Source organism: Canis lupus, chromosome 6 (assembly GCF_048164855.1).
Source record: "Canis lupus baileyi chromosome 6, mCanLup2.hap1, whole genome shotgun sequence".
NCBI classification, from domain to species: domain Eukaryota; kingdom Metazoa; phylum Chordata; class Mammalia; order Carnivora; family Canidae; genus Canis; species Canis lupus.
In genome coordinates, this window is record NC_132843.1 from 65,608,658 (window position 1) to 65,628,311 (window position 19,654).

Here is a 19,654-nt window from a genome sequence, read left to right on the forward strand (position 1 = left end):
TCATAAATATGCTCAAAGAGCTAAAAGAAAGCATGGATAAAGAACTAAAGGAAGTGAAGAGAATGGAGTCTCACCAAATAGAGTATCAATAAAAGGATAGAAATGACAAAAAGAAATCAAATAGCAATTCTGGAGCTGAAAAGTACAATAATTTTGAGCTAAATGAAATAAAGAACATCACATACCAAAACGTATGAAATATAGCAAAAGCATTGCTCAAAGAGAAATTTATTCTTATAAATGCAGATATTGAAGAAAAAACTGCCAAATCAGTAAATGAAACTTATACTTCTAGGAACTAGATAAAGAATAGTAAGCTGAACCCAAAGTTAGCAGAAAGATTAGAATGGGAGTAAACAAAATAGGGAATAGAAAACCAATGTAAAAAAAATCACTAAGACCAACAGCTCTTTTTTGAAAAGATAAAAAAACCTGACATTTAGTTAGACTAGGAAATAAAAGACTTAAATGACTAAAATCAGAAATGAAAGTAGAGACATTACTACCAACCTTACAGAAATAAAAAAGAGAACATTATAAGCAATTGTATGCTGATAAATTAAATAATCTAGATAAATTGAAAAAGTCTTAAAAATGAACAACTATCAAAAGGAGTCAAGAAGAAATAAAAAATTTGAACATACTATTACAAGAGACTGAATCAGTAGTGACAAACCTCTCAACAAAAAAATCAAGGACCACATGGTTTCACTGGTGAATTCTATATTATAACAGTAAGACTGTAGATCTTAACATTAAAGACAATGCAAAGAAACTTACAGTTAAAAAAAATGAGTATCTCTATGGAGTAAAGATACTTAAAGCAATAAATGAAATCAATTTTAATTGGATTATAATTAAAAGCTCTGTTTGTTAGAGATACCATTGAGAGAGAGAATATAATCCTTATAATACATATGACTGATAGGTGGCTCATGTATAGAATATATAAATAACCCATACAAATCAATAAAAAAAAGACAGAAACCAAATAGAAAAGTAGGCAAGAGACTTAAATAGGACTGTCATGCACACAGACACACATACAATATCCAATTGAATATTAAATGAAAAGGCACTCAACATTATTACTCTATAGGGAAATAGATGTCAAAACAACAAGTGAGACATCACTATATATCCACAAGAATAGCTAAGAATAAAAATTTGGCACATCAAATATTGGTGGAGTTGTGGAGCAACTGGAATTCTCATGCTCTGTTGATAAGAGCATAAACATGTGCAAACACTTTGCAAAAGTATTGGGAATTTTTATAAAAGTTGAATATATGCAGATATTATGACCCAGAAATTCTAGATACATGTTCAACAGAAATGTATTCATAGTGTGCATCAAATAATATGCGCAAAGATGTTCATTAGGAGTATTAAAAAACTGAAACAACTCAAACATTCATCATTTTTGAAAGAATTAAAGATGATATATTCATATATTAGAATACTCTATAGCATGTACTCTCAATGGATGATATTGTTTCCAACAGGTGAAAATTAGGTTTTGAGGGTCAGAAAAATTGTACTCTTTTGTATGCCATGCATATATATAGTATTTCAGTGGCACCGAAATTCATGTCTAAAGAGGCTCCTTGGGGGAACAAGAATGAAAAAAATTGAGGTGAGAGTTACACAGCTGCTCTGCATTACTAAAAATAAGTCAACAATTGCTGCCTTCAACATGACTGAATTCATAAACATAGCGTTGAGTTAAAGAAGCCAGTCACGGGAGTATATTCTGCATGACTCAATTTATAAAATATCAAAAAATTATGTAAATTTTAAAAACCAAATAAAGCCAAATTACCATTACCCTTGGAAAATAGGAAAGGATTAAAAATTGGGAGGTAATATAAAAGCAACCTTTGTCCAAAAGAGCAGTTGATCAGACATATTCTTCCTTTTCCTATTCTTCACAATTATTAGTAATTACTAGAAAAGAGGAAATGGGGGTTTAGAAGAGAGCAAAGAACAGAGGCTGGGTCATTTTTTTTTTTTTTTTGAGGCTGGGTCATTTGAAATAGAAACTTTTTAATACCATATTGGGAAAAATTAAAAAATGCCATCATGCCTTGGCTCTTCATTCCCTTCTGTCAGGGAGAGCAGAGCTGAGACATTGGGATGGGGGCATGCTAACTGCATCAGGTCACAAGATCTGTTAAGGGACTACAAGGTATGCATAGAATAAAGCTATATAAACTGTACACAGGAGTAGAGCTGGAGAAACACACTTAGAATAGACATAGAAGTTCTCCCTGTGACTGTACTGATTTAATCATGCTCATTACTGTATCCTAAGCTTTTTCTGGGTCTAGAATACTGCAGTTAATGCTACAGGATTGCAGCTCAGATCCCACTCTGCCTATCTGAGTTGAAGCACTCATTCTCCTAACCTGCTGTGAATTTTGCCTGCTGATTGTGCACAGTTGGCCCTCAGCTGGAAGAGCTGCTCAATCGAGGGTGTGAGCCTTTTATAGGAGCAGTGAACCCAGCTAACATGTATTGGCAGAAGCTAGGAGACAATGTATGGGAATAATTCTGAGGATGCTGGCTCAAAAGGGACAGAATATAAACTTGATTAAGGGAGAGTTGATTAATATGGGAGCATTCTCCTAGGAATTAAGAGCCTGAGAGGGATCCCAGGAAGCAGTACAACACTGCTAGGCTGACTCTTAGAAGTTTGGGGAAAGCAATGGCTCATACTAAGTAGAAATTTTAGTGGCCAAAACAAACAGGTGAGGAAGACCTCAAATGGCTCATAGAACTGAGCCTGCTACAGAAGATAAACTACATAAGACTAAAAACCCCACAAGGCAACAATGTGCCACAGAAGGCTCAATCCTTTGACTAAAGTCAAGGTGGGGGCGGAAAGTCAGAAGTGCTGATAAGAGCAGCATTAGTATCACTGAGGAGCTTTTTGGTGACTTTCTGTGATGAGAAAACATCCATTTTGAGTAGCTGCCTAACATTTTGCAGTGCGACAATTCAGAGGCTGGACGTTTGGATAAGAATCCAAGCTTAGGATTTTCACCCCAAGTTCCTGCTTTGCTTTTCCTGGGGCATCTTTTAAAATGGTCATTCAAATTTGGGTCCATGAAAAATTAGTGACAGTTGCCCTACCCTCCTTATAAGTAATAGGTAATAAGTAATTTGCTCCCCTGCTTGTGCTTTCTCTCTTGCTCACTGGTGACCTCGGATGTCAGGAATGCTTTTTCCCTGGCTCATTGCACCTCATTTGGGGACTTGAAAGTAATAAATTTTGTGACTTTACTTCTTCTGTGTGAGTATATAGTGCTTTTAATCAAAATGGCCCTAGAGTTTTCTCTTTCCAAAGTGGGATCTCAGATGCCAAGGGAATTACCTGCCAACCTTGTGGGAGTGACTTGTGCCTTCTCACTCATAGTCTGCATATTCTTAACACACCAACTCTGTGTTTTCCAACACATTTTTCTCTGTAGGTCAGGGCCAACTATTATTAAATTGAGGTCTCTGATAGCAATGGAAATCAAATCCCAAAATCATAGAGATAAGGTGGGAGCACTTTGTTGCCAGAAGTAAAGAAGGTGCTACTTTTATAACGAACAATAAAGTGGCAGTAGAACAACAGAGTGGCAGCTAGGAGGACCTGACCCTCAGAAAGCTGTAGGTATGGTTAATAGAATAGTATTCCTAGAGGCTAAATAGGCAGCCAAAAAAGTTCCTGCTTAATATATACAACTAAAAGACACCAAGGATAAATGACTGAGAGCACTTGCACCAAAGAAAGTCACAATCTCTTGCTTAGTTTCTAAACCTGAGTCAATTTTTAGACCTGAGATGCACTGACTGAAGAAAGGTCTCCATGAAGACAGACCCTACAACATTATAGAAAGTGAATTCTAATCATACTCATAGTCCCTCTCCAATGGGGCCTTTGAGCATTTATCCCAGTAACTGGAAGAAAAATATCCAGTTATTTTAAAGACTATTGAACACAAGGTCCTAGTAACACTATTTGGATCCCCAGAACATCATCATGGAAGCCTACTAGAGAAGACACTTATGAAAATTAGGTAATAAGTGGAGTCCTGGCCCAGGTACATCTCACTGTAGGAACAGTGGGTCCACTGGGTCCACAGATCCATTAAGTAGTCATTTCTCCAATCTCTAAATGTGTACTGGAATGGAATTACTTGGTAGTTGATAGGATCTCCATATTATTTCCTTGGTCTAAGGAGTAAGAGCTATTATGGTGAGAAAGATCAAGTGGAAGTCTCTGAAACTCTTTCCATGCTCCTAGTCAAGATAATAAAAAACAATATCATATTCTGGGGATAATGGCAGAGATTAATGCCACCCTTAAAAACTGAAAAGATGACTTCATATCCTAAATAATTAAGTTATAAAACCATTACTAAGGGCAGAACAAGATATTTGTCAGCATGAAAAGGGAGAAAGCTGCAAATTGCAGGTAGGGTAAGGGGGACTTCCCCACAGAAGTACTGCCCTACACTTGGTGCTGAAGCTCAAGCTGAGTGAGGAGAACATTCACATGAAGGGCAACTTGGAGAATTCAGAACTCAGGCAGGATGAGGAGGTATCCACATAAAGGGAGGCCCAGCATTTGGGGTTCAACTAGGGTGAGAAAGGCACCCACATTGGGGCACAAAGGAGCAGACCAGGACGAAGTGTGGAAACTTGAATAGAATGAGAAAGACAGGGACACCTGAGTGGCTCAGTCAGTTGAGAATCTGACTCTTGATTTTGGCTCAGGTTGTGATTTTGAGGTCATGGATCAAGCCTGGCATCTGCTCCATGCTCAGTGGGGAGTCTATGGCCTCTCTGTCTCTCCCCCCATGTGCATTCTCTCTCTCTCTAAAATAAATAAATAAATAAATAAATAAATAAATAAATAAATAAATAAATCTATCTAAAAAAATAAATGAGGAAGATATTCTCATTAGGTGTGGCCTACCACAGGGTATCAGAACCTGAGCAGGTTGGAGGATGTCCATGTTAAGGGGTCACCTGGTATGGGGTGACAGAGTCCAAGCAAGATGAAGAGAGAGTCTACACAGGAAATGGGTACAGCTTGGTATGGAGCATCAGAGCCTGAGAAAAATAAGACTGACCTCTCCATGGAAGAAGGATGGCCACGTGCAGGAAATCAGAGCCCCAGTGGCAATGAGGAATGACTACATGTAGTAGTATCCTGGCACAGGTCATCAGAACAGAGTGAGGAGAGTTTCCTCAAGAAGAAGCATCCTAAAAATGGTATTACAATTCAAGCAAGGTGAGGAGGGTGCTATGCATGAAAAGGGCCTGGTGTAAGGTGCTGGGCCCAGGTAAGGGGAAGAGGGCATCAGCAAGAGTGACAGTGTAGACAAGGTATTAGTTACATAGAAAGAATTAATCAAATACATAAATACATTTAAGGCAAAGGGAGTCAATTTTCTCATTGTCAGAGGAGACGTAAAATTATGGAAAAGGAAAAAACTAGAATAAACTCAAATGTATTGGATTAAAGTATAGATATTGGTGGGGTCTCATGGTTTTCTATATGTAGATATGGAGAAATATAGCTATAAATGTGTCTCTGTGTATGCATACACACATATATTCAAACACAATGTTCTCGAGTTCTGTCCATTAAGAAGATTTGATTGCAGTGATCTCAATAGCAATGAACTAACCTAAATATCATTCTCTAAGAGAAGGAACCACACTCTTTAGAGAAATGGCTGATTCTGAGCTAGAGTAGGGAGAGTACAAGATGAGCTTGGAACAGATATCTCATACAAGAAAGTAAGACAATGCTCGAGAGACCTGTCAAGAGGAGACAGATGCCAGCTTTGAATGGTATGCCACTGACCAAATAGGAGACAATTTGAACATCAAAGTAAGTAACCATAGTAATAGATTAAAATCCATTAAATAAAATCAGTAAACAATGAATCTCTCTGCCTATCTATCTATCACCTATCATTTATATATCTAAATGAATAAATTAAAAGTGTGGTAGAAAATGGGGTATTTATATAATTTCAAAGTATCCTCTCTCCTCCACACACATAATATTTATTAATTACAAAAGGGAAAAACTAATTTACAGGGGAAGATCCTAGGAGGCACCATATAATTAAGTGATCAAAGGAAATATTACCAGTAATGGAAAAAAAGCAAAATGGTGCACCACCTACTGCACTGAAAAGGACTGCAATGATATTTCTGAATGGATAATCCAAGTTTAAACATGAGAAAACACCAGACAAATTTATTGAGAGACATCTATAAAAATAACCTTGCAATTTTTAAAAATGTCAAGGATATAAGAATCAGAAAATTTGAGGAACTGTTCCAGATAATAGACATTTGGTGAGACTTGAACATAGCCTGAAAATTAAATGTAGTAATACATCATTGTTAATTTCCTGATTTTTCTTAAGTTCACAGTCTAGAGGCATAGGCTTACTAAAAGACTGAGACCCAGGACTATAGAATGCTTGCCCTTCCCCCACACCTCACCACCACAGTACTAACGGCCCATTTACAGCAGTTCCTTTTACCTTGTACATCATGTCCTGATATTAGGGCAAAAAAATATGAGGCATACCAAAAGGAAAAAGCCCCATAATTTAAAGAGAAGAGCAAACATAAGAAGCAAACATGACAGGGATTTTGGAATTATCAGACTAGGAATTTAAAACTATGACTAATATGCTAAGGGCTCTAATAGATAAAGTAGATAGCATGCATGAGCAAATGGGCAAAGTAAGCAGAGAGATGGAAACTCCAAGAAAGAACCAAAAAGAAATGCTAGAGATCAAACCACTGACAGAAATTAAGAATGTCTATGGTGGGCTCATTGATAGATTAGAAATAGCTGAGCAAACATATCTGCACTTGAAGATATCTCAATAGAAACCTTTAAAACTTAAAAACAAAGAACACAAAGAGACTGAAAAAAAACCAAAACCAAAACCAAAACACCTAAAAATTGTGTGAGAACTATATAGAAGGTGTAACGCATGTATAATGTGAATCCTAGAATGAAAAGAGATAAACACAAGATATATTTGAAACAATAATGACTGATGATTTCCTCCAAATTAATGTCAAACACCAACCCACAGATCCCTAAAGCTCAGAGAACAGAGAAGAAAAGATGGAAAAAAAAAGATAACAAAAAAATTCTGAAAGAAGACAAGGGGGAAATAAAACATCTAACCTAGAGAGAAGCAAACATAAGAATTACATCTGACTTCTCTTCACAAACCATGCAAGCAAGAAGAGAGTGGAATAAGATATTTGAAGTGTTGATAAAAAATTCCCCCCACCAGCCTAAAATTCTCTATCTTGCAAAATTATTCTTCAAAAGTGAATTAGAAATAAATACTTTCTTATACAAAAGAAAAAAAAAAAGGAATGAGGGAATTTCTTCGAGTAGACCTGCCTTGTAAGCAATGTTAAATGCTAGAGAGAAGGAAAATAATATATAGGTTGGAAACTTGGATCTACATTAAAAAAAAAAAGGAGAGGATCAAAAAGGGAATGAGTAAGTAAGTCAAAACCCTTTATTTTTCTTCTCTTTGGTTGATCTAATGAGTAATAGTTTGTTCAAAATAAAAATAGTAATGATGTATTCAAATAATAGTAACAAGGTATTCAAATGATAGTGGCAATGTATTCAATGATATAATGGTTGGGAGGAAGGAATTAAATTATTTTGCTGTTATAAAGTACACAAAATACTTGTGAGTGCTATATACTTATTTGAAAGGCGAAGGCTCTCTGCCCCAGAGCCAGGCAGCGGAAGAAGCAGGCTATCTCCGCTTCCTCTGGGAGAGATGAAGCCGCTGAATACCAAGCTGGGGAAAGCTGTCCCACCTCCTGACACCCTTCAAATTGTACGAATCAGTGCCCCCCTCCACCTGCCCTCAGGGGGACCTGAGCCAATGTGCACTAAGAGACTATAGTTTGGCACCCGCTGGGAGCTCTTGGCTCTGGGGCTGGAGATCTGGCTGCCACCATTTTTTTTTCCTCCGTTCACCCTGGAGACCATTCGCTCTAGAAAGGCTTAGTCTCCAGGGAACAAAGACCTCACAGGACAAACAGCTTACACTGAACCAGTCCACCTGGAAAGGGGTGGGGCACTTCCGCCCAGGCACAGACACCTGGGAATCGGTGCAGCAGCCTCTCCCCTAGAAGACCAGCTGGAAGAACAGGGGAACACCAAGTTTACTGACCAAACAGCACTGAAAAGCCTCAGGACTGAGGGAAAATAGTGTATAGAACTGTAAGACTTGTTTATCTTTCAGGTTAAAAATTTCCAATATTTTTTCTTTTTTCTTGCTTAACTATAATATTTTATCAACTCTTTGTTTTTAAGTTTTTTCCTTTTTGACTTTCATATTTTTACAATTACATGTCATAGATATATTCCTCATTGTTGGCTTCCTTTCAACATATTCAATTAAATTTTTTTGTATTCAATTAAATTTTTATATGTACATAAGTTTTTGGTGTTTTTGTTTTGTTTTGTTTTATAATTTTTTAATTTAGTACCTTCTAACACACAGACCAAAAATACACTCAGAACTAAGAGGATCACCATCTTGGTCCACTCTGTGAGACTATATTCTCTCTCCCTCATTTCCTCCCTTCTCCCTTTTTAAATTTTTACTATTTTTTAAAATTCATTTTTCACTTTCATAGTCTTTTAAAATTTTCTGGTCCCTGACCTCTTCAGAATTGTTTATGGTATATTTTTCTCAGGTCATGGTTGATATTTTTGACTCTGCTTACTCAGACAGTCATTCTGCGCTGGACAAAATGACTAGAAGGAAGAATTCACCACAAAAGAAAGAACCAGAAGTAATGCTCTCTGCCACAGATCTAATGGATATGGATTTAAGTAAAATGCCAGAGATAGAATTCAGGATTACAATCATACAATTATTGGTGGCTCTTGAAAAAAGCATAAAAGACTCTAGAGATTCTATTACTGCAGAGATGAGATCTAATCAGGCCGAAATTAAAAATGCTTTCACTGGGATGCAGTCTAGACTGGATGCTCTAACAGCTAGGGTTAATGAGGCAGAAGAGAGAGTGAGTGACACAGAAGACAAGGTGAGGAAAAGAGAGAAAAACAACTAAGAACCCAGGGGAAGAGACTCTAAGAATTAACAGTTTGAGAAAGAATAACATTCATCTTATTGGGATTCCAGAGGACGTAGAGAGAGAGAGGATCAGAAAGCATGTTTGAACAAATCATAGCTGAGAACTTCCCTAATCTGGCATTCATATCCAAGAGATAGAGAAGACCGCCCCCCCCAAATCAACTAAAACTGATCAGCACCCCAACATATAATAGTAACACTTGCAAATTTCAGAGATAAAGAGGAAATCCGAAAGCAGCTCAGGACAAGAGATTCCTAACTTATATGGTGAGAAATTTCAAATTAACAGCAGACCTATCCCCAGAGACCTGGCAGGCCAGAAAGGGCTGGCATGATGTATGCAAGGTACTAAAATGAGAAAACCATGCCAAGAACACTTTAACCAGGAAGGCTGCAGAAGGAGCCACAAGATCCTTCAACAGATGAATGGATAAAGAATATGTGGTATATATATGTACAATGCCATATTACTCAGCCATCAGAAAGGATTCATACCTACCATTTCCATTGTTGTGGATAGAAATAGAGAGTATTATGCTGAAATAAGTCAACTGACGAAAGACAGTTATCATAATGGTTTCACTCACATATGGAATATAAGAAATAGTGAAAGGGACCAAAAGGGAAAGAAAGGAAACTGAGTGGGGAAAGATTAGAGAGGAAGACAAACCATAATAGACTCTTAACTCTGGGAAACAAACAAAGGGTTGCAGAAGGGAGGTGGCAGGGAATGGGGTAAATGGGTGATGGCATTAAGGAGGGCACATGATGAGATGAGCCCTGGCTGTTATACTATATGTTGGCAAATTGAATTTAAATAAAATATTCAATTAAATAAAATATTTAAAAATAAAATAAAAGGCATATGAAAATAAATGGAAGGAATTTTCTCTAGTGAGGGAGGTTAGTGGTTGAAATTAGGGACAGATGTAAAGAGGCTTTGATTGTTTCTATAATTTGTTATTTCTTTGAAAAATGATCAAAAGCAAATATGTCAAAATCTTAAGACATTAAATCTATGTGGTGAAAAAAAAACAACTCTCATAGAAAACCAATAACCAACTTGGTGAGAAATTGATGACATTGGATCACTTCAACTCTGGAATGAGTATCAATTGTATCTTGCCTGGAATTGACAAGAATTTCTGGCTACAAAGCCTCAGTAAGCATTGCTACCAGGAAGCTTACAAGAAACCTGAATGCAATCCCATGTAACATTTCCTCTGACCAAGTGATACGCTTAAAGTAAGGTTGGCAATGGACATATGATGATGGGATCCATTAGTTCTATCAACTATGATAGCTGCTGGCCTGGTACAGCAATGGAGCCATTCTTTGAAGGTGCAACTATGAAACCAGCTTGTTTATGATCTTGGAAAATGGGACATCATCCACCAGGATAAACTGGAGACCATTATAAGATGTTATGTCCCCAATAAGTAGAATACACGGGTTATGAGGACAAGGAGTAAAAGTAAGGGTGACCCATTTAACATCAATATCAATGATGGATTTACTTAGGGAAATTTCTTTTTTTTTATTTTATTTATTTTTTTGACAGAGAGAGAGAGAGAAAACACAAGCAAGGGGAACAGCATGCAGAGGGAGAGGGAGTGGGCAGGCTCCCTGTTGAGTAAGGAGCCCAATGAGGGGCTCCATCTCAGGACCCTGGGATCATGACCTGAGCTGAAGGCATATGTTTAACCAACTGAGCCACCCAGGAGCCCCATACTTAGGAAAATTTTTAATCCTTACAATTTTAGGTTCTGTGGATCTATATCAGTGCTGTCCAATAGAAATATAACATGAATCACACATATAATTTTAAATTTTCTAGTAGTAACATTAAAAAGATAAAATAAAAGGTTGAAGTTAATTTTTATAAAATGTATTTTGTGTAACCTATTAGTATCAGATACATTTCAAGTATTCAATGGCCACATGATGCCAGTGGATCCTGTACTGTACTGGACAGTGCCAGTCTGGAGATCTTGGTTCCCAGAAGGGGAATGCTTCTACTAGGGACACAGTAGGCACAGTAAGCACTTTAAGTTCCTTAGGCCAAGAGGCTAGCAGGCAAGCAAAGGAGTTACTGTACTTGCAGAGTAATTGACTCTTATCATCCCCTGATAACATCAATAACACAGCAGGAGCAGAAGAGAATTCATTTGGCATTGGGAATACTCTTAGTATTCTACTTCCCAATTTTGATGATGAATTGTCAAACGCAATAACTATAGCCTGAAAAACATGATGATCAGGAAGCTTAGGCTCCTTAGGGATGACAATGTATGTCATCCTCCCAGGTAAGTCCCCTAAGACCAGCAGAGACACTATCTGAGAATAAAGGAACTCTAGGAAGGGTAGCAAAGAAGGGTGAAGAAGAGTATTCGGTGTGGTCTCCAGATAAGCTCTAGGAGTGTGAGTGAGCTCTTCTAGTATAAGTTCCCTAGGAAAAAGAAACCAACCAGAATTCTGGGGTAACTATTCCAATATGGAGTGAAGTTTCCATACAAAAAAAGTCAACAGGGTGCTGTGGTGCACGGCTAGTGCACAACTCAGATCCTCCTTTTAGGATCTAACCACCCATTCCCAGCTACCTGGAGTATTGGATACAGATAGCTCATAGTTGAGACCCCCTCTGGGCATTGCCTCAGCCAAAGGATGTTGCCTGACCCAAGGTTGTATCCTCCCCTTGGTCAGCCAAATCCCTTTTGAGTCAATGTGAAAGTGAAAAGAAAAAAAAAAAGGTCCTTTGTCTCAGTAAGGGAGGACTCTGAAAGGCCATCCTAGCTTTTGAGCTTCTTCTATGGGATCTGCTGAGGTCTATTGTAACTGCCTTGCAGTTCAACATCTACCTCTGCCAATTCTGCTTTCCTCATTTCTTTAAAGGCATTATACTAGGAACACACACCAACAAACCTCCTTCCACACATCTCTGACTCTAATGAACTCAGTAGAAGACATATCTGCATTAATTAAAACCCCAGAGTGATAACTAAGTGAGAAAGCAGGAATTAACAATTTTCATCACCACCTTCATTCATTTATAATTGCCTGTCAGTTTCAGGATGCCCTTCTATGGCTGTGTAGAAGAAAAAAGACATGGCAATTCTTCCCTGACCATCCCTCATTTCAAAAGAAGCACAGTTCCTCTCTTGGCTTATGCTTCTTGAGGTTGGAGAATCTCTTACCTGATTGTCTCCGATTTATCTTTGAGTTTTAAATACTTACCTGTTTTAGGTGCTTTTTCACAATATATTTTGTAGTCATCACTGATTCTCTGTATGGCCACCTTTGGATACTTATAGCAGAGTTCCTCAAAGGACATTTTCTCTATGTCTATCAAGTAGGGAAAAAAGGAATAGAGCCTGATTGTCCACTCTGGCTCAAAGATTCATGCAATTTTATTGAGGATATTACCTTTAAAATATTATTTAACTAAGATAAGAATGTTTTAATAAAATGTTCACACAAAGAATATAAGTTCCTCAAGCCAAATCAGAAGTAAGGGAATATAGCTTTCCCTCCTCTCCAGAATGTTAGAACACTGCCCCCCTTCTTGGGGACCCCTGACCCATGGAGATTTTCTGCCTGAAGGATGCTGAGGTAACTGAGTTATGGTTTTGAAAGAAATACTAATATTTAACACATATACAAGAAGTAATTTATCCAAATGAATATTGACCCTTAGAAGCAGCCATCTGTTATGGGAAGGAATTGCAAATGTATTCCAAACATTCTGCTATTGCTTCAAAGAATTTGATACACTTAGGGATTGTATATGGCAAATAACATGCTAGGAACGGTTCTCTCTTGCTTGGCTCTGTCTTTGGGAATTACTTTCAGAATTGACAGTTCATATATGTGATTATCATTAATAGTTGCAAATCATTGTCCTTTGAGAGAAAATTATTTTTTCTAGAAATAGCCATACGTTATTTCTAGTTATACATAATGAATTGAGAGGGAATACCTTTTTGTATCCAAAATAAGATGAGGCAGCCTTCCTTCTAGTCATGTACTAGACAATAGATACAGATTAGCAGCACCTTACCTCCTACCAAGGTGAAAACACTCAATCATGTTGTGAGTTCTGGGGTTTAAAATAAGTCTAATTGCACACAGTTCTCCAGAAACTCTCCCAAGGCAGTCCAATACTTTCTGAAGATTATATTGGTGGAGTCTAGAAGGAATGCTGGGGGAGGGACCCACAAAGATTAGTTGTCCTTATGTCAGCTTTGTCATTGTTATCATTCTCCTCTCTCAGCCAGGTGAATCTGGCTGTTAAGTTATAAGAGCAGTAGATCATTCCTACAATAGATCCAGATTTCTAGTCCTGGACCAATCTCTCCCTTATTAACCTTGGCCAAGTCTTTCCACTTCTCAGAGACTCATTTTCTCCATATGAAATCTGAGAGAAGTATTCTAGCTCTGATGCTCTGTGAGTTTATGGTGCATCCTGAGTGGAGGCATCAGTCCATTTGGGAGTCAGGGCCCTGGGTTGAGCAAATATACAGGAGGACCTTATCAGGTCAGACTTGCATTCCAAAAAGGCAGTGGTTGAGGGAATAATGATGTGTGTTGGGGGAGGGAAGAAGCAGCTTCATGGAAAGTAATTCCCACTCTTTCTGGTCATCCCTGGCACTCCAAGGCCACCAACCATGCCTATTGCCAAGTATGTGTGTGGTGAAATTTATCAGCCATCCTTTCTTCCACTTTTCTCTTGAACAGGTTGTGGCATGAGAAGGTGAAACTCTGATAGGAAACAGAGGACTTGTTCATGCTAGATTTAAATAACTCATGCCCAAGCATGGCTCTTGAGAGGCAAGCATTTAAGGCACCTTGTTTTATATATGGAGTGCACATAAAAGCTTTAAAAAATAGAATGTTACATTTTTTTAGTGTAATCTACCAAATATGTATTGAGCACCCGCTTGCAGTGTAAATGCATTGCCTTCAATTCCCTCAGCAATTCTACCAAGGAGGGGCCATTATCCTCACTGTATATTGGAGGAAATGAGGCTCAAAGAGATGAGGTGACTCGCTGAGGCTCACAGAGCAAGGGAGTGGTGGAATTGAATTTTCAAAGCTTTGGCTTACTCCTCCTCTGTGTTTTTAAAAGTGCAGGTCACGACTCCATAATATGTCAAAAAACTGTCATTATCAGCTTTTAAAAATAGAATAGAGAATATTAGGGGAAATCATCTTACATAATAAGGGTAATATTGCTTTGTGAAAATGTTGTTCCATATATATGCACACACATATATACAAGTACATGTTCCCTGAAGTCAAATGTGTTTATTGTGGGTTGAAGTTTAAGAAATGCTGCACATACACAAACATAAACTCAAAATGGATGAAAGATCTAAATGTGAGACAAGATTCCATCAAAATCCTAGAGGAGAACACAGGCAACAGCCTTTTTGAACTTGGCCACAGTAATTTCTTGCAAGATTCATCCATGAAGGTAAGAGAAACAAAAGCAAAAATGAACTATTGGGACTTCATCAAGATAAGAAGCTTTTGCACAGCAAAGGATACAGTCAACAAAACTAAAAGACAACCTACAGAATGGGAGAAGATATTTGCAAATGACCTATCAGATAAAGGGCTAGTTTCCAAGATCTATGAAGAACTTATTAAACTCAACACCAAAGAAACAAACAATCCAATCATGAAATGGGCAAAAGACATGAACAGAAATCTCACAGAGGAAGACATAGACATGGCCAACACGCACATGAGAAAATGCTCTGCATCACTTGCCATCAGGGAAATACAAATCAAAACCACAATGAGATACCACCTCACACCAGTGAGAATGGGGAAAATGAACAAGGCAGGAAACCACAAATGTTGGAGAGGATGTGGAGAAAGGGGAACCATCTTGCACTGTTGGTGGGAATGTGAACTGGTGCAGTCCCTCTGGAAAACTGTGTGGAGGTTCCTCAAAGAGTTAAAAATAGGTCTGCCCTACGACCCAGCAATTGCACTGCTGGGGATTTACCCCAAAGATACAGATGCAATGAAACGCCGGGACACCTGCACCCCGATGTTTATAGCAGCAATGGCCACAATAGCCAAACTGTGGAAGGAGCCTCGGTGCCCATCGACAGATGAATGGATAAAGAAGATGTGGTTTATGTATACAATGGAATATTACTCAGCCATTAGAAACGACAAATACCCACCATTTGCTTCGACATGGATGGAACTGGAGGGTATTATGCTGAGTGAAATAAGTCAACCGGAGAAGGACAAACATTATATGGTCTTATTCATTTGGGGAATATAAAAAATAGTGAAAGGGAATAAAGGGGAAAGGAGAAAAAATAAGTGGGAAATATCAGAAAGGGAGACAGAACATAAAAGACTCCTGACTCTGGGAAACGAACTAGGGGTGGTGGAAGGGGAGTTGGGTGGGGGGTGGGGGTGACTGGGTGACGGGCACTGAGGTGGGCACTTGACGGGATGAGCACTCGGTGTTATGCTATATGTTGGCAAATTGAACACCAATAAAAAATAAATTTATATAAAAAAGAAATGCTGCAGTACTCTGATTGCTTCAGGTTTTTTTTGTTCAATTTGGATATTAATGGCTGACATTATGGACTTTTACTGTTGCCAAACATTGTGGTAATAGCTTTCATAGGTGACCTGGGGTCTTCTTCACAACAAATCTATTATTATTAGCCCCATTTTAAGGATGCGAAAACTAGGGCTTAACGAGAGGTTAAATACATTTAAATACTTAAATGCTTAAGTTTCTAGTCAGTAGGAGAACTAGGATATAACCCAGACCTCTGGGACAGCAGAGCCTTGTGTTCCCAACCACTCCTCTCTACTCCGTGAGTCAGCTACTGTGTTATGTTGGGCGAGGTCAGTAGCTATTAAAAATATATTCACAGAAATGCTTTGAACCTGACTCTGGAGGAAGTGTGGTAAAGGGGACCATGCTTATCAGATGTACAAAAGTGAATTATTCTTTAACTGAGGTGATGCTTTGGTGGACATGAGTCTGGCCAAACTTCAGTGCTCTGGCTCCCTTCAGAGCTAGAAGAGGCCAGTCAGTCAGTGAAATCCTGGCCCTGCCACTTACTGTGTGACCTTGGGAAGGTCAATTATCTTCTCTGTGCCTCAGTTACTCAGTACTTACCTCACAGGTTATTTTGAAGATCAAATGAGGTAATCTTTGCATTGGACAGTGCTGACATGTAGTAAACACTCACTAAATGTTAAATATTAATATTTCCCAGTTGCTTATATATTAGGATCAAAAAATTATGGTGACTGCCCTTACCTGCTTCGAACACTGGAGAGTTCAGTTCTACCTGGAGAGACCCACATTGTCTCAGGTCCTCAGTAGCTATCTTTTGCCACTGCATAGAATCCATTTTCTCCATGTTAGCCAAACCCTGGCTTAACTCCAGGGATTCCTCACACCTCTTATAAAGAAGAATGTTCTCTTCTTTATTTATAGATCCTTTTTTATGCCATCGGCTGCTGCTGAACTTGGTCTAAGAGAAGAGGATGAGGGCAGAGAGCACCTGCTATAGGAGCTAGACCAGAAGTAAGATTTTTTAACAGCCCATTCCCCTGTGCCTCCTTGTCACATCATTTATGCTGCTGATTGCTTTCATTTTGTTAAGAACCGTTGCTCCTTTACACACCACCCTCCACCCTCTTCTAATTAAATCCATTTCTATAAGGAAGAAATTCTATTTGAATGTGACTTCTTCAAAATCAGCTATTGCACTTGAGTCTTTTTCCTTAAGGTTTATCTTTAGAACATCAGGGACCTTGTCAACACCTAGTGGCCTCTAGGAAAAATAAACATTTCATTTACTTTGACAAATAAGGCTTCTAAGGGAACAGTTACTCTTTTTCTCCCCACAACCTCATAATTTCTCCCCAACTCAAGGTCCCTCCTACTGTAAAAATGAGAAACCAGTAGTCCTCTTCATCCAGGAATTCATCGTACCAGGAGCTGAGCATCTGAAATCCAAAGAGGACATAAGTGTTACAAGGTGATGCTGTTTGCTGCATCTCTTGTGCCAGTGTTCATGTGGGAGAAAAGCAGGCTGCAGATTCTGGATTCTCTGATTCAACCACAAGACAATCTATGTGTCTCTGAATATGGCAGCTCGTGCAGTCTCCTTCTGAATCTCAGAGAATGGTAGTTGATATTTACTTAAGAAAATAATAGCAATTTACTGAAAGACAAGTACTTGGCATCTTTGTACTCCCTTGTTCTTTTCTAAATAAAGTACCATCTCATTTGATTCTCAAAATGGTCCTAAAAACCAAGGATCTTTATTTATTTATTTATTTATTTATTTATTTATTTATTTATTTATCTATCTATCTATCTATCTATCTATCTATTTATTTATTTATTTTAAGGATCTTCTTCTTCTTTTTATTTTTTTTATTGGTGTTCAATTTACCAACATACAGAATAACCCCCAGTGCCCATCACCCATTCACTCGCACCCCCCATCCTTCTCCCCTTCTACCACCCCTAGTTCGTTTCCCAGAGTTAGCAGTCTTTACATTCTGTCTCCCTTTCTGATATTTCCCACACATTTCTTCTCCCTTCCCTTATATTCCCTTTCACTATTATTTATATTCCCCAAATGAATGAGAACATATAATGTTTGTCCTTCTCCGACTGACTTACTTCACTCAGCATAATACCCTCCAGTTCCATCCACGTTGAAGCAAATGGTGGGTATTTGTCATTTCTAAGAGCTGAGTAATATTCCATTGTATACATAAACCACATCTTCTTTATCTATTCATCTTTCGATGGGCACCAAGGCTCCTTCCCCAGTTTGGCTATTGTGGCCATTGCCGCTATAAACATCGGGGTGCAGGTGTCCCTGCGTTCCATTGCATCTGTATCTTTGGGGTAAATCCCCAGCAGTGCAATTGCTGGGTCGTAGGGCAGACCTATTTTTAACTCTTTGAGGAACCTCCACACAGTTTTCCAGAGGGGCTGCACCAGTTCACATTCCCACCAACAGTGCAAGATGGTTCCCCTTTCTCCACATCCTCTCCAACATTTGTGGTTTCCTGCCTTGTTCATTTTCCCCATTCTCACTGGTGTGAGGTGGTATCTCATTGTGGTTTTGATTTGTATTTCCCTGATGGCAAGTGATGCAGAGCATTTTCTCATGTGCGTGTTGGCCATGTCTATGTCTTCCTCTGTGAGATTTCTGTTCATGTCTTTTGCCCATTTCATGATTGGATTGTTTGTTTCTTTGCTGTTGAGTTTAATAAGTTCTTCATAGATCTTGGAAACTAGCCCTTTATCTGATAGGTCATTTGCAAATATCTTCTCCCATTCTGTAGGTTGTCTTTTAGTTCTGTTGACTGTTTCTTTTGCTGTGCAGAAGCTTCTTATCTTGATGAAGTCCCAATAATGCATTTTTGCTTTTGTTTCTCTTGCCTTCATGAATGTATCTTGCAAGAAATTTCTGTGGCCAAGTTCAAAAATGGTGTTGCCAGTGTTCTCCTCTAGGATTTTGATGGAATCTTGTCTCACATTTAGATCTTTCATCCATTTTGAGTTTATCTTTGTGTATGGTGTAAGAGAATGGTCCAGTTTCATTCTTCTGCATGTGGATGTCCAATTTTCCCAGCACCATTTATTGAAGAGACTGTCTTTTTTCCAGTGGATAATCTTTCCTGCTTTGTCGAATATTAGTTCACCATAAAGTTAGGGTCCATTTCTGGATTCTCTATTCTGTTCCATTGATCTATGTGTCTGTTTTTGTGCCAGTACCACACTGTCTTGATGACCACAGCTTTGTAGTACAACCTGAAATCTGGCATTGTGATGCCCCCAGCTATGGTTTTCTTTTTTAATATTCCCCTGGCTATTCGGGGTCTTTTCTGATTCCACACAAATTTTAAGATGATTTGTTCCAACTCCCTGAAGAAAGTCCATGGTATTTTGATAGGGATTGCATTAAATGTGTAAATTGCCCTGGGTAGCATTGACATTTTCACAATATTAATTCTTCCAATCCATGAGCATGGAATATTTTTCCATCTCTTTGTGTCTTCCTCAATTTCTTTCAGAAGCGTTCTATAGTTTTGAGGGTATAGATCCTTTACCTCTTTGGTTAGGTTTATTCCTAGGTATCTTATGCTTTTGGGTGCAATTGTAAATGGCATTGACTCCTTAATTTCTCTTTCTTCAGTCTCATTGTTAGTGTATAGAAATGCCACTGACTTCTGGGCATTGATTTTGTATCCTGCCACACTGCCAAATTGCTGTATGAGTTCTAGCAATCTTGGGGTGGAGGCTTTTGGGTTTTCTACGTACAGTATCATGTCATCAGCGAAGAGGGAGAGTTTGACTTCTTCTTTGCCAATTTGAATGCCTTTTATCTCTTTTTGTTGACTGACTGCTGAGGCTTGGACTTCCAGTACTATGTTGAATAGCAGTGGTGAGAGTGGACATCCCT

General features: G+C 38.4%; 1 protein-coding gene across 17 annotated transcripts in view; it reads right to left on the reverse strand.

Moving 5' to 3' along the window:
* Window positions 1–19,654, reverse strand: part of RGSL1 (regulator of G protein signaling like 1) — a 161,143-nt gene that overhangs the window by 59,883 nt on the left and 81,606 nt on the right. For all 17 annotated transcript variants that reach the window (XR_012033121.1, XR_012033122.1, XR_012033120.1 and 14 more), the window contains 3 exons: window positions 17,112–17,174; window positions 16,480–16,696; window positions 12,408–12,515 (listed from right to left, as the gene is read on the reverse strand). Coding sequence is in view for 13 of the 17 variants with exons in the window: in XM_072830981.1 (XP_072687082.1) it covers window positions 12,408–12,515; window positions 16,480–16,696; window positions 17,112–17,174 (388 nt within the window). In the remaining 4 variants the exon portion in view is untranslated. The remainder of the gene's footprint in view (window positions 1–12,407; window positions 12,516–16,479; window positions 16,697–17,111; window positions 17,175–19,654) is intronic.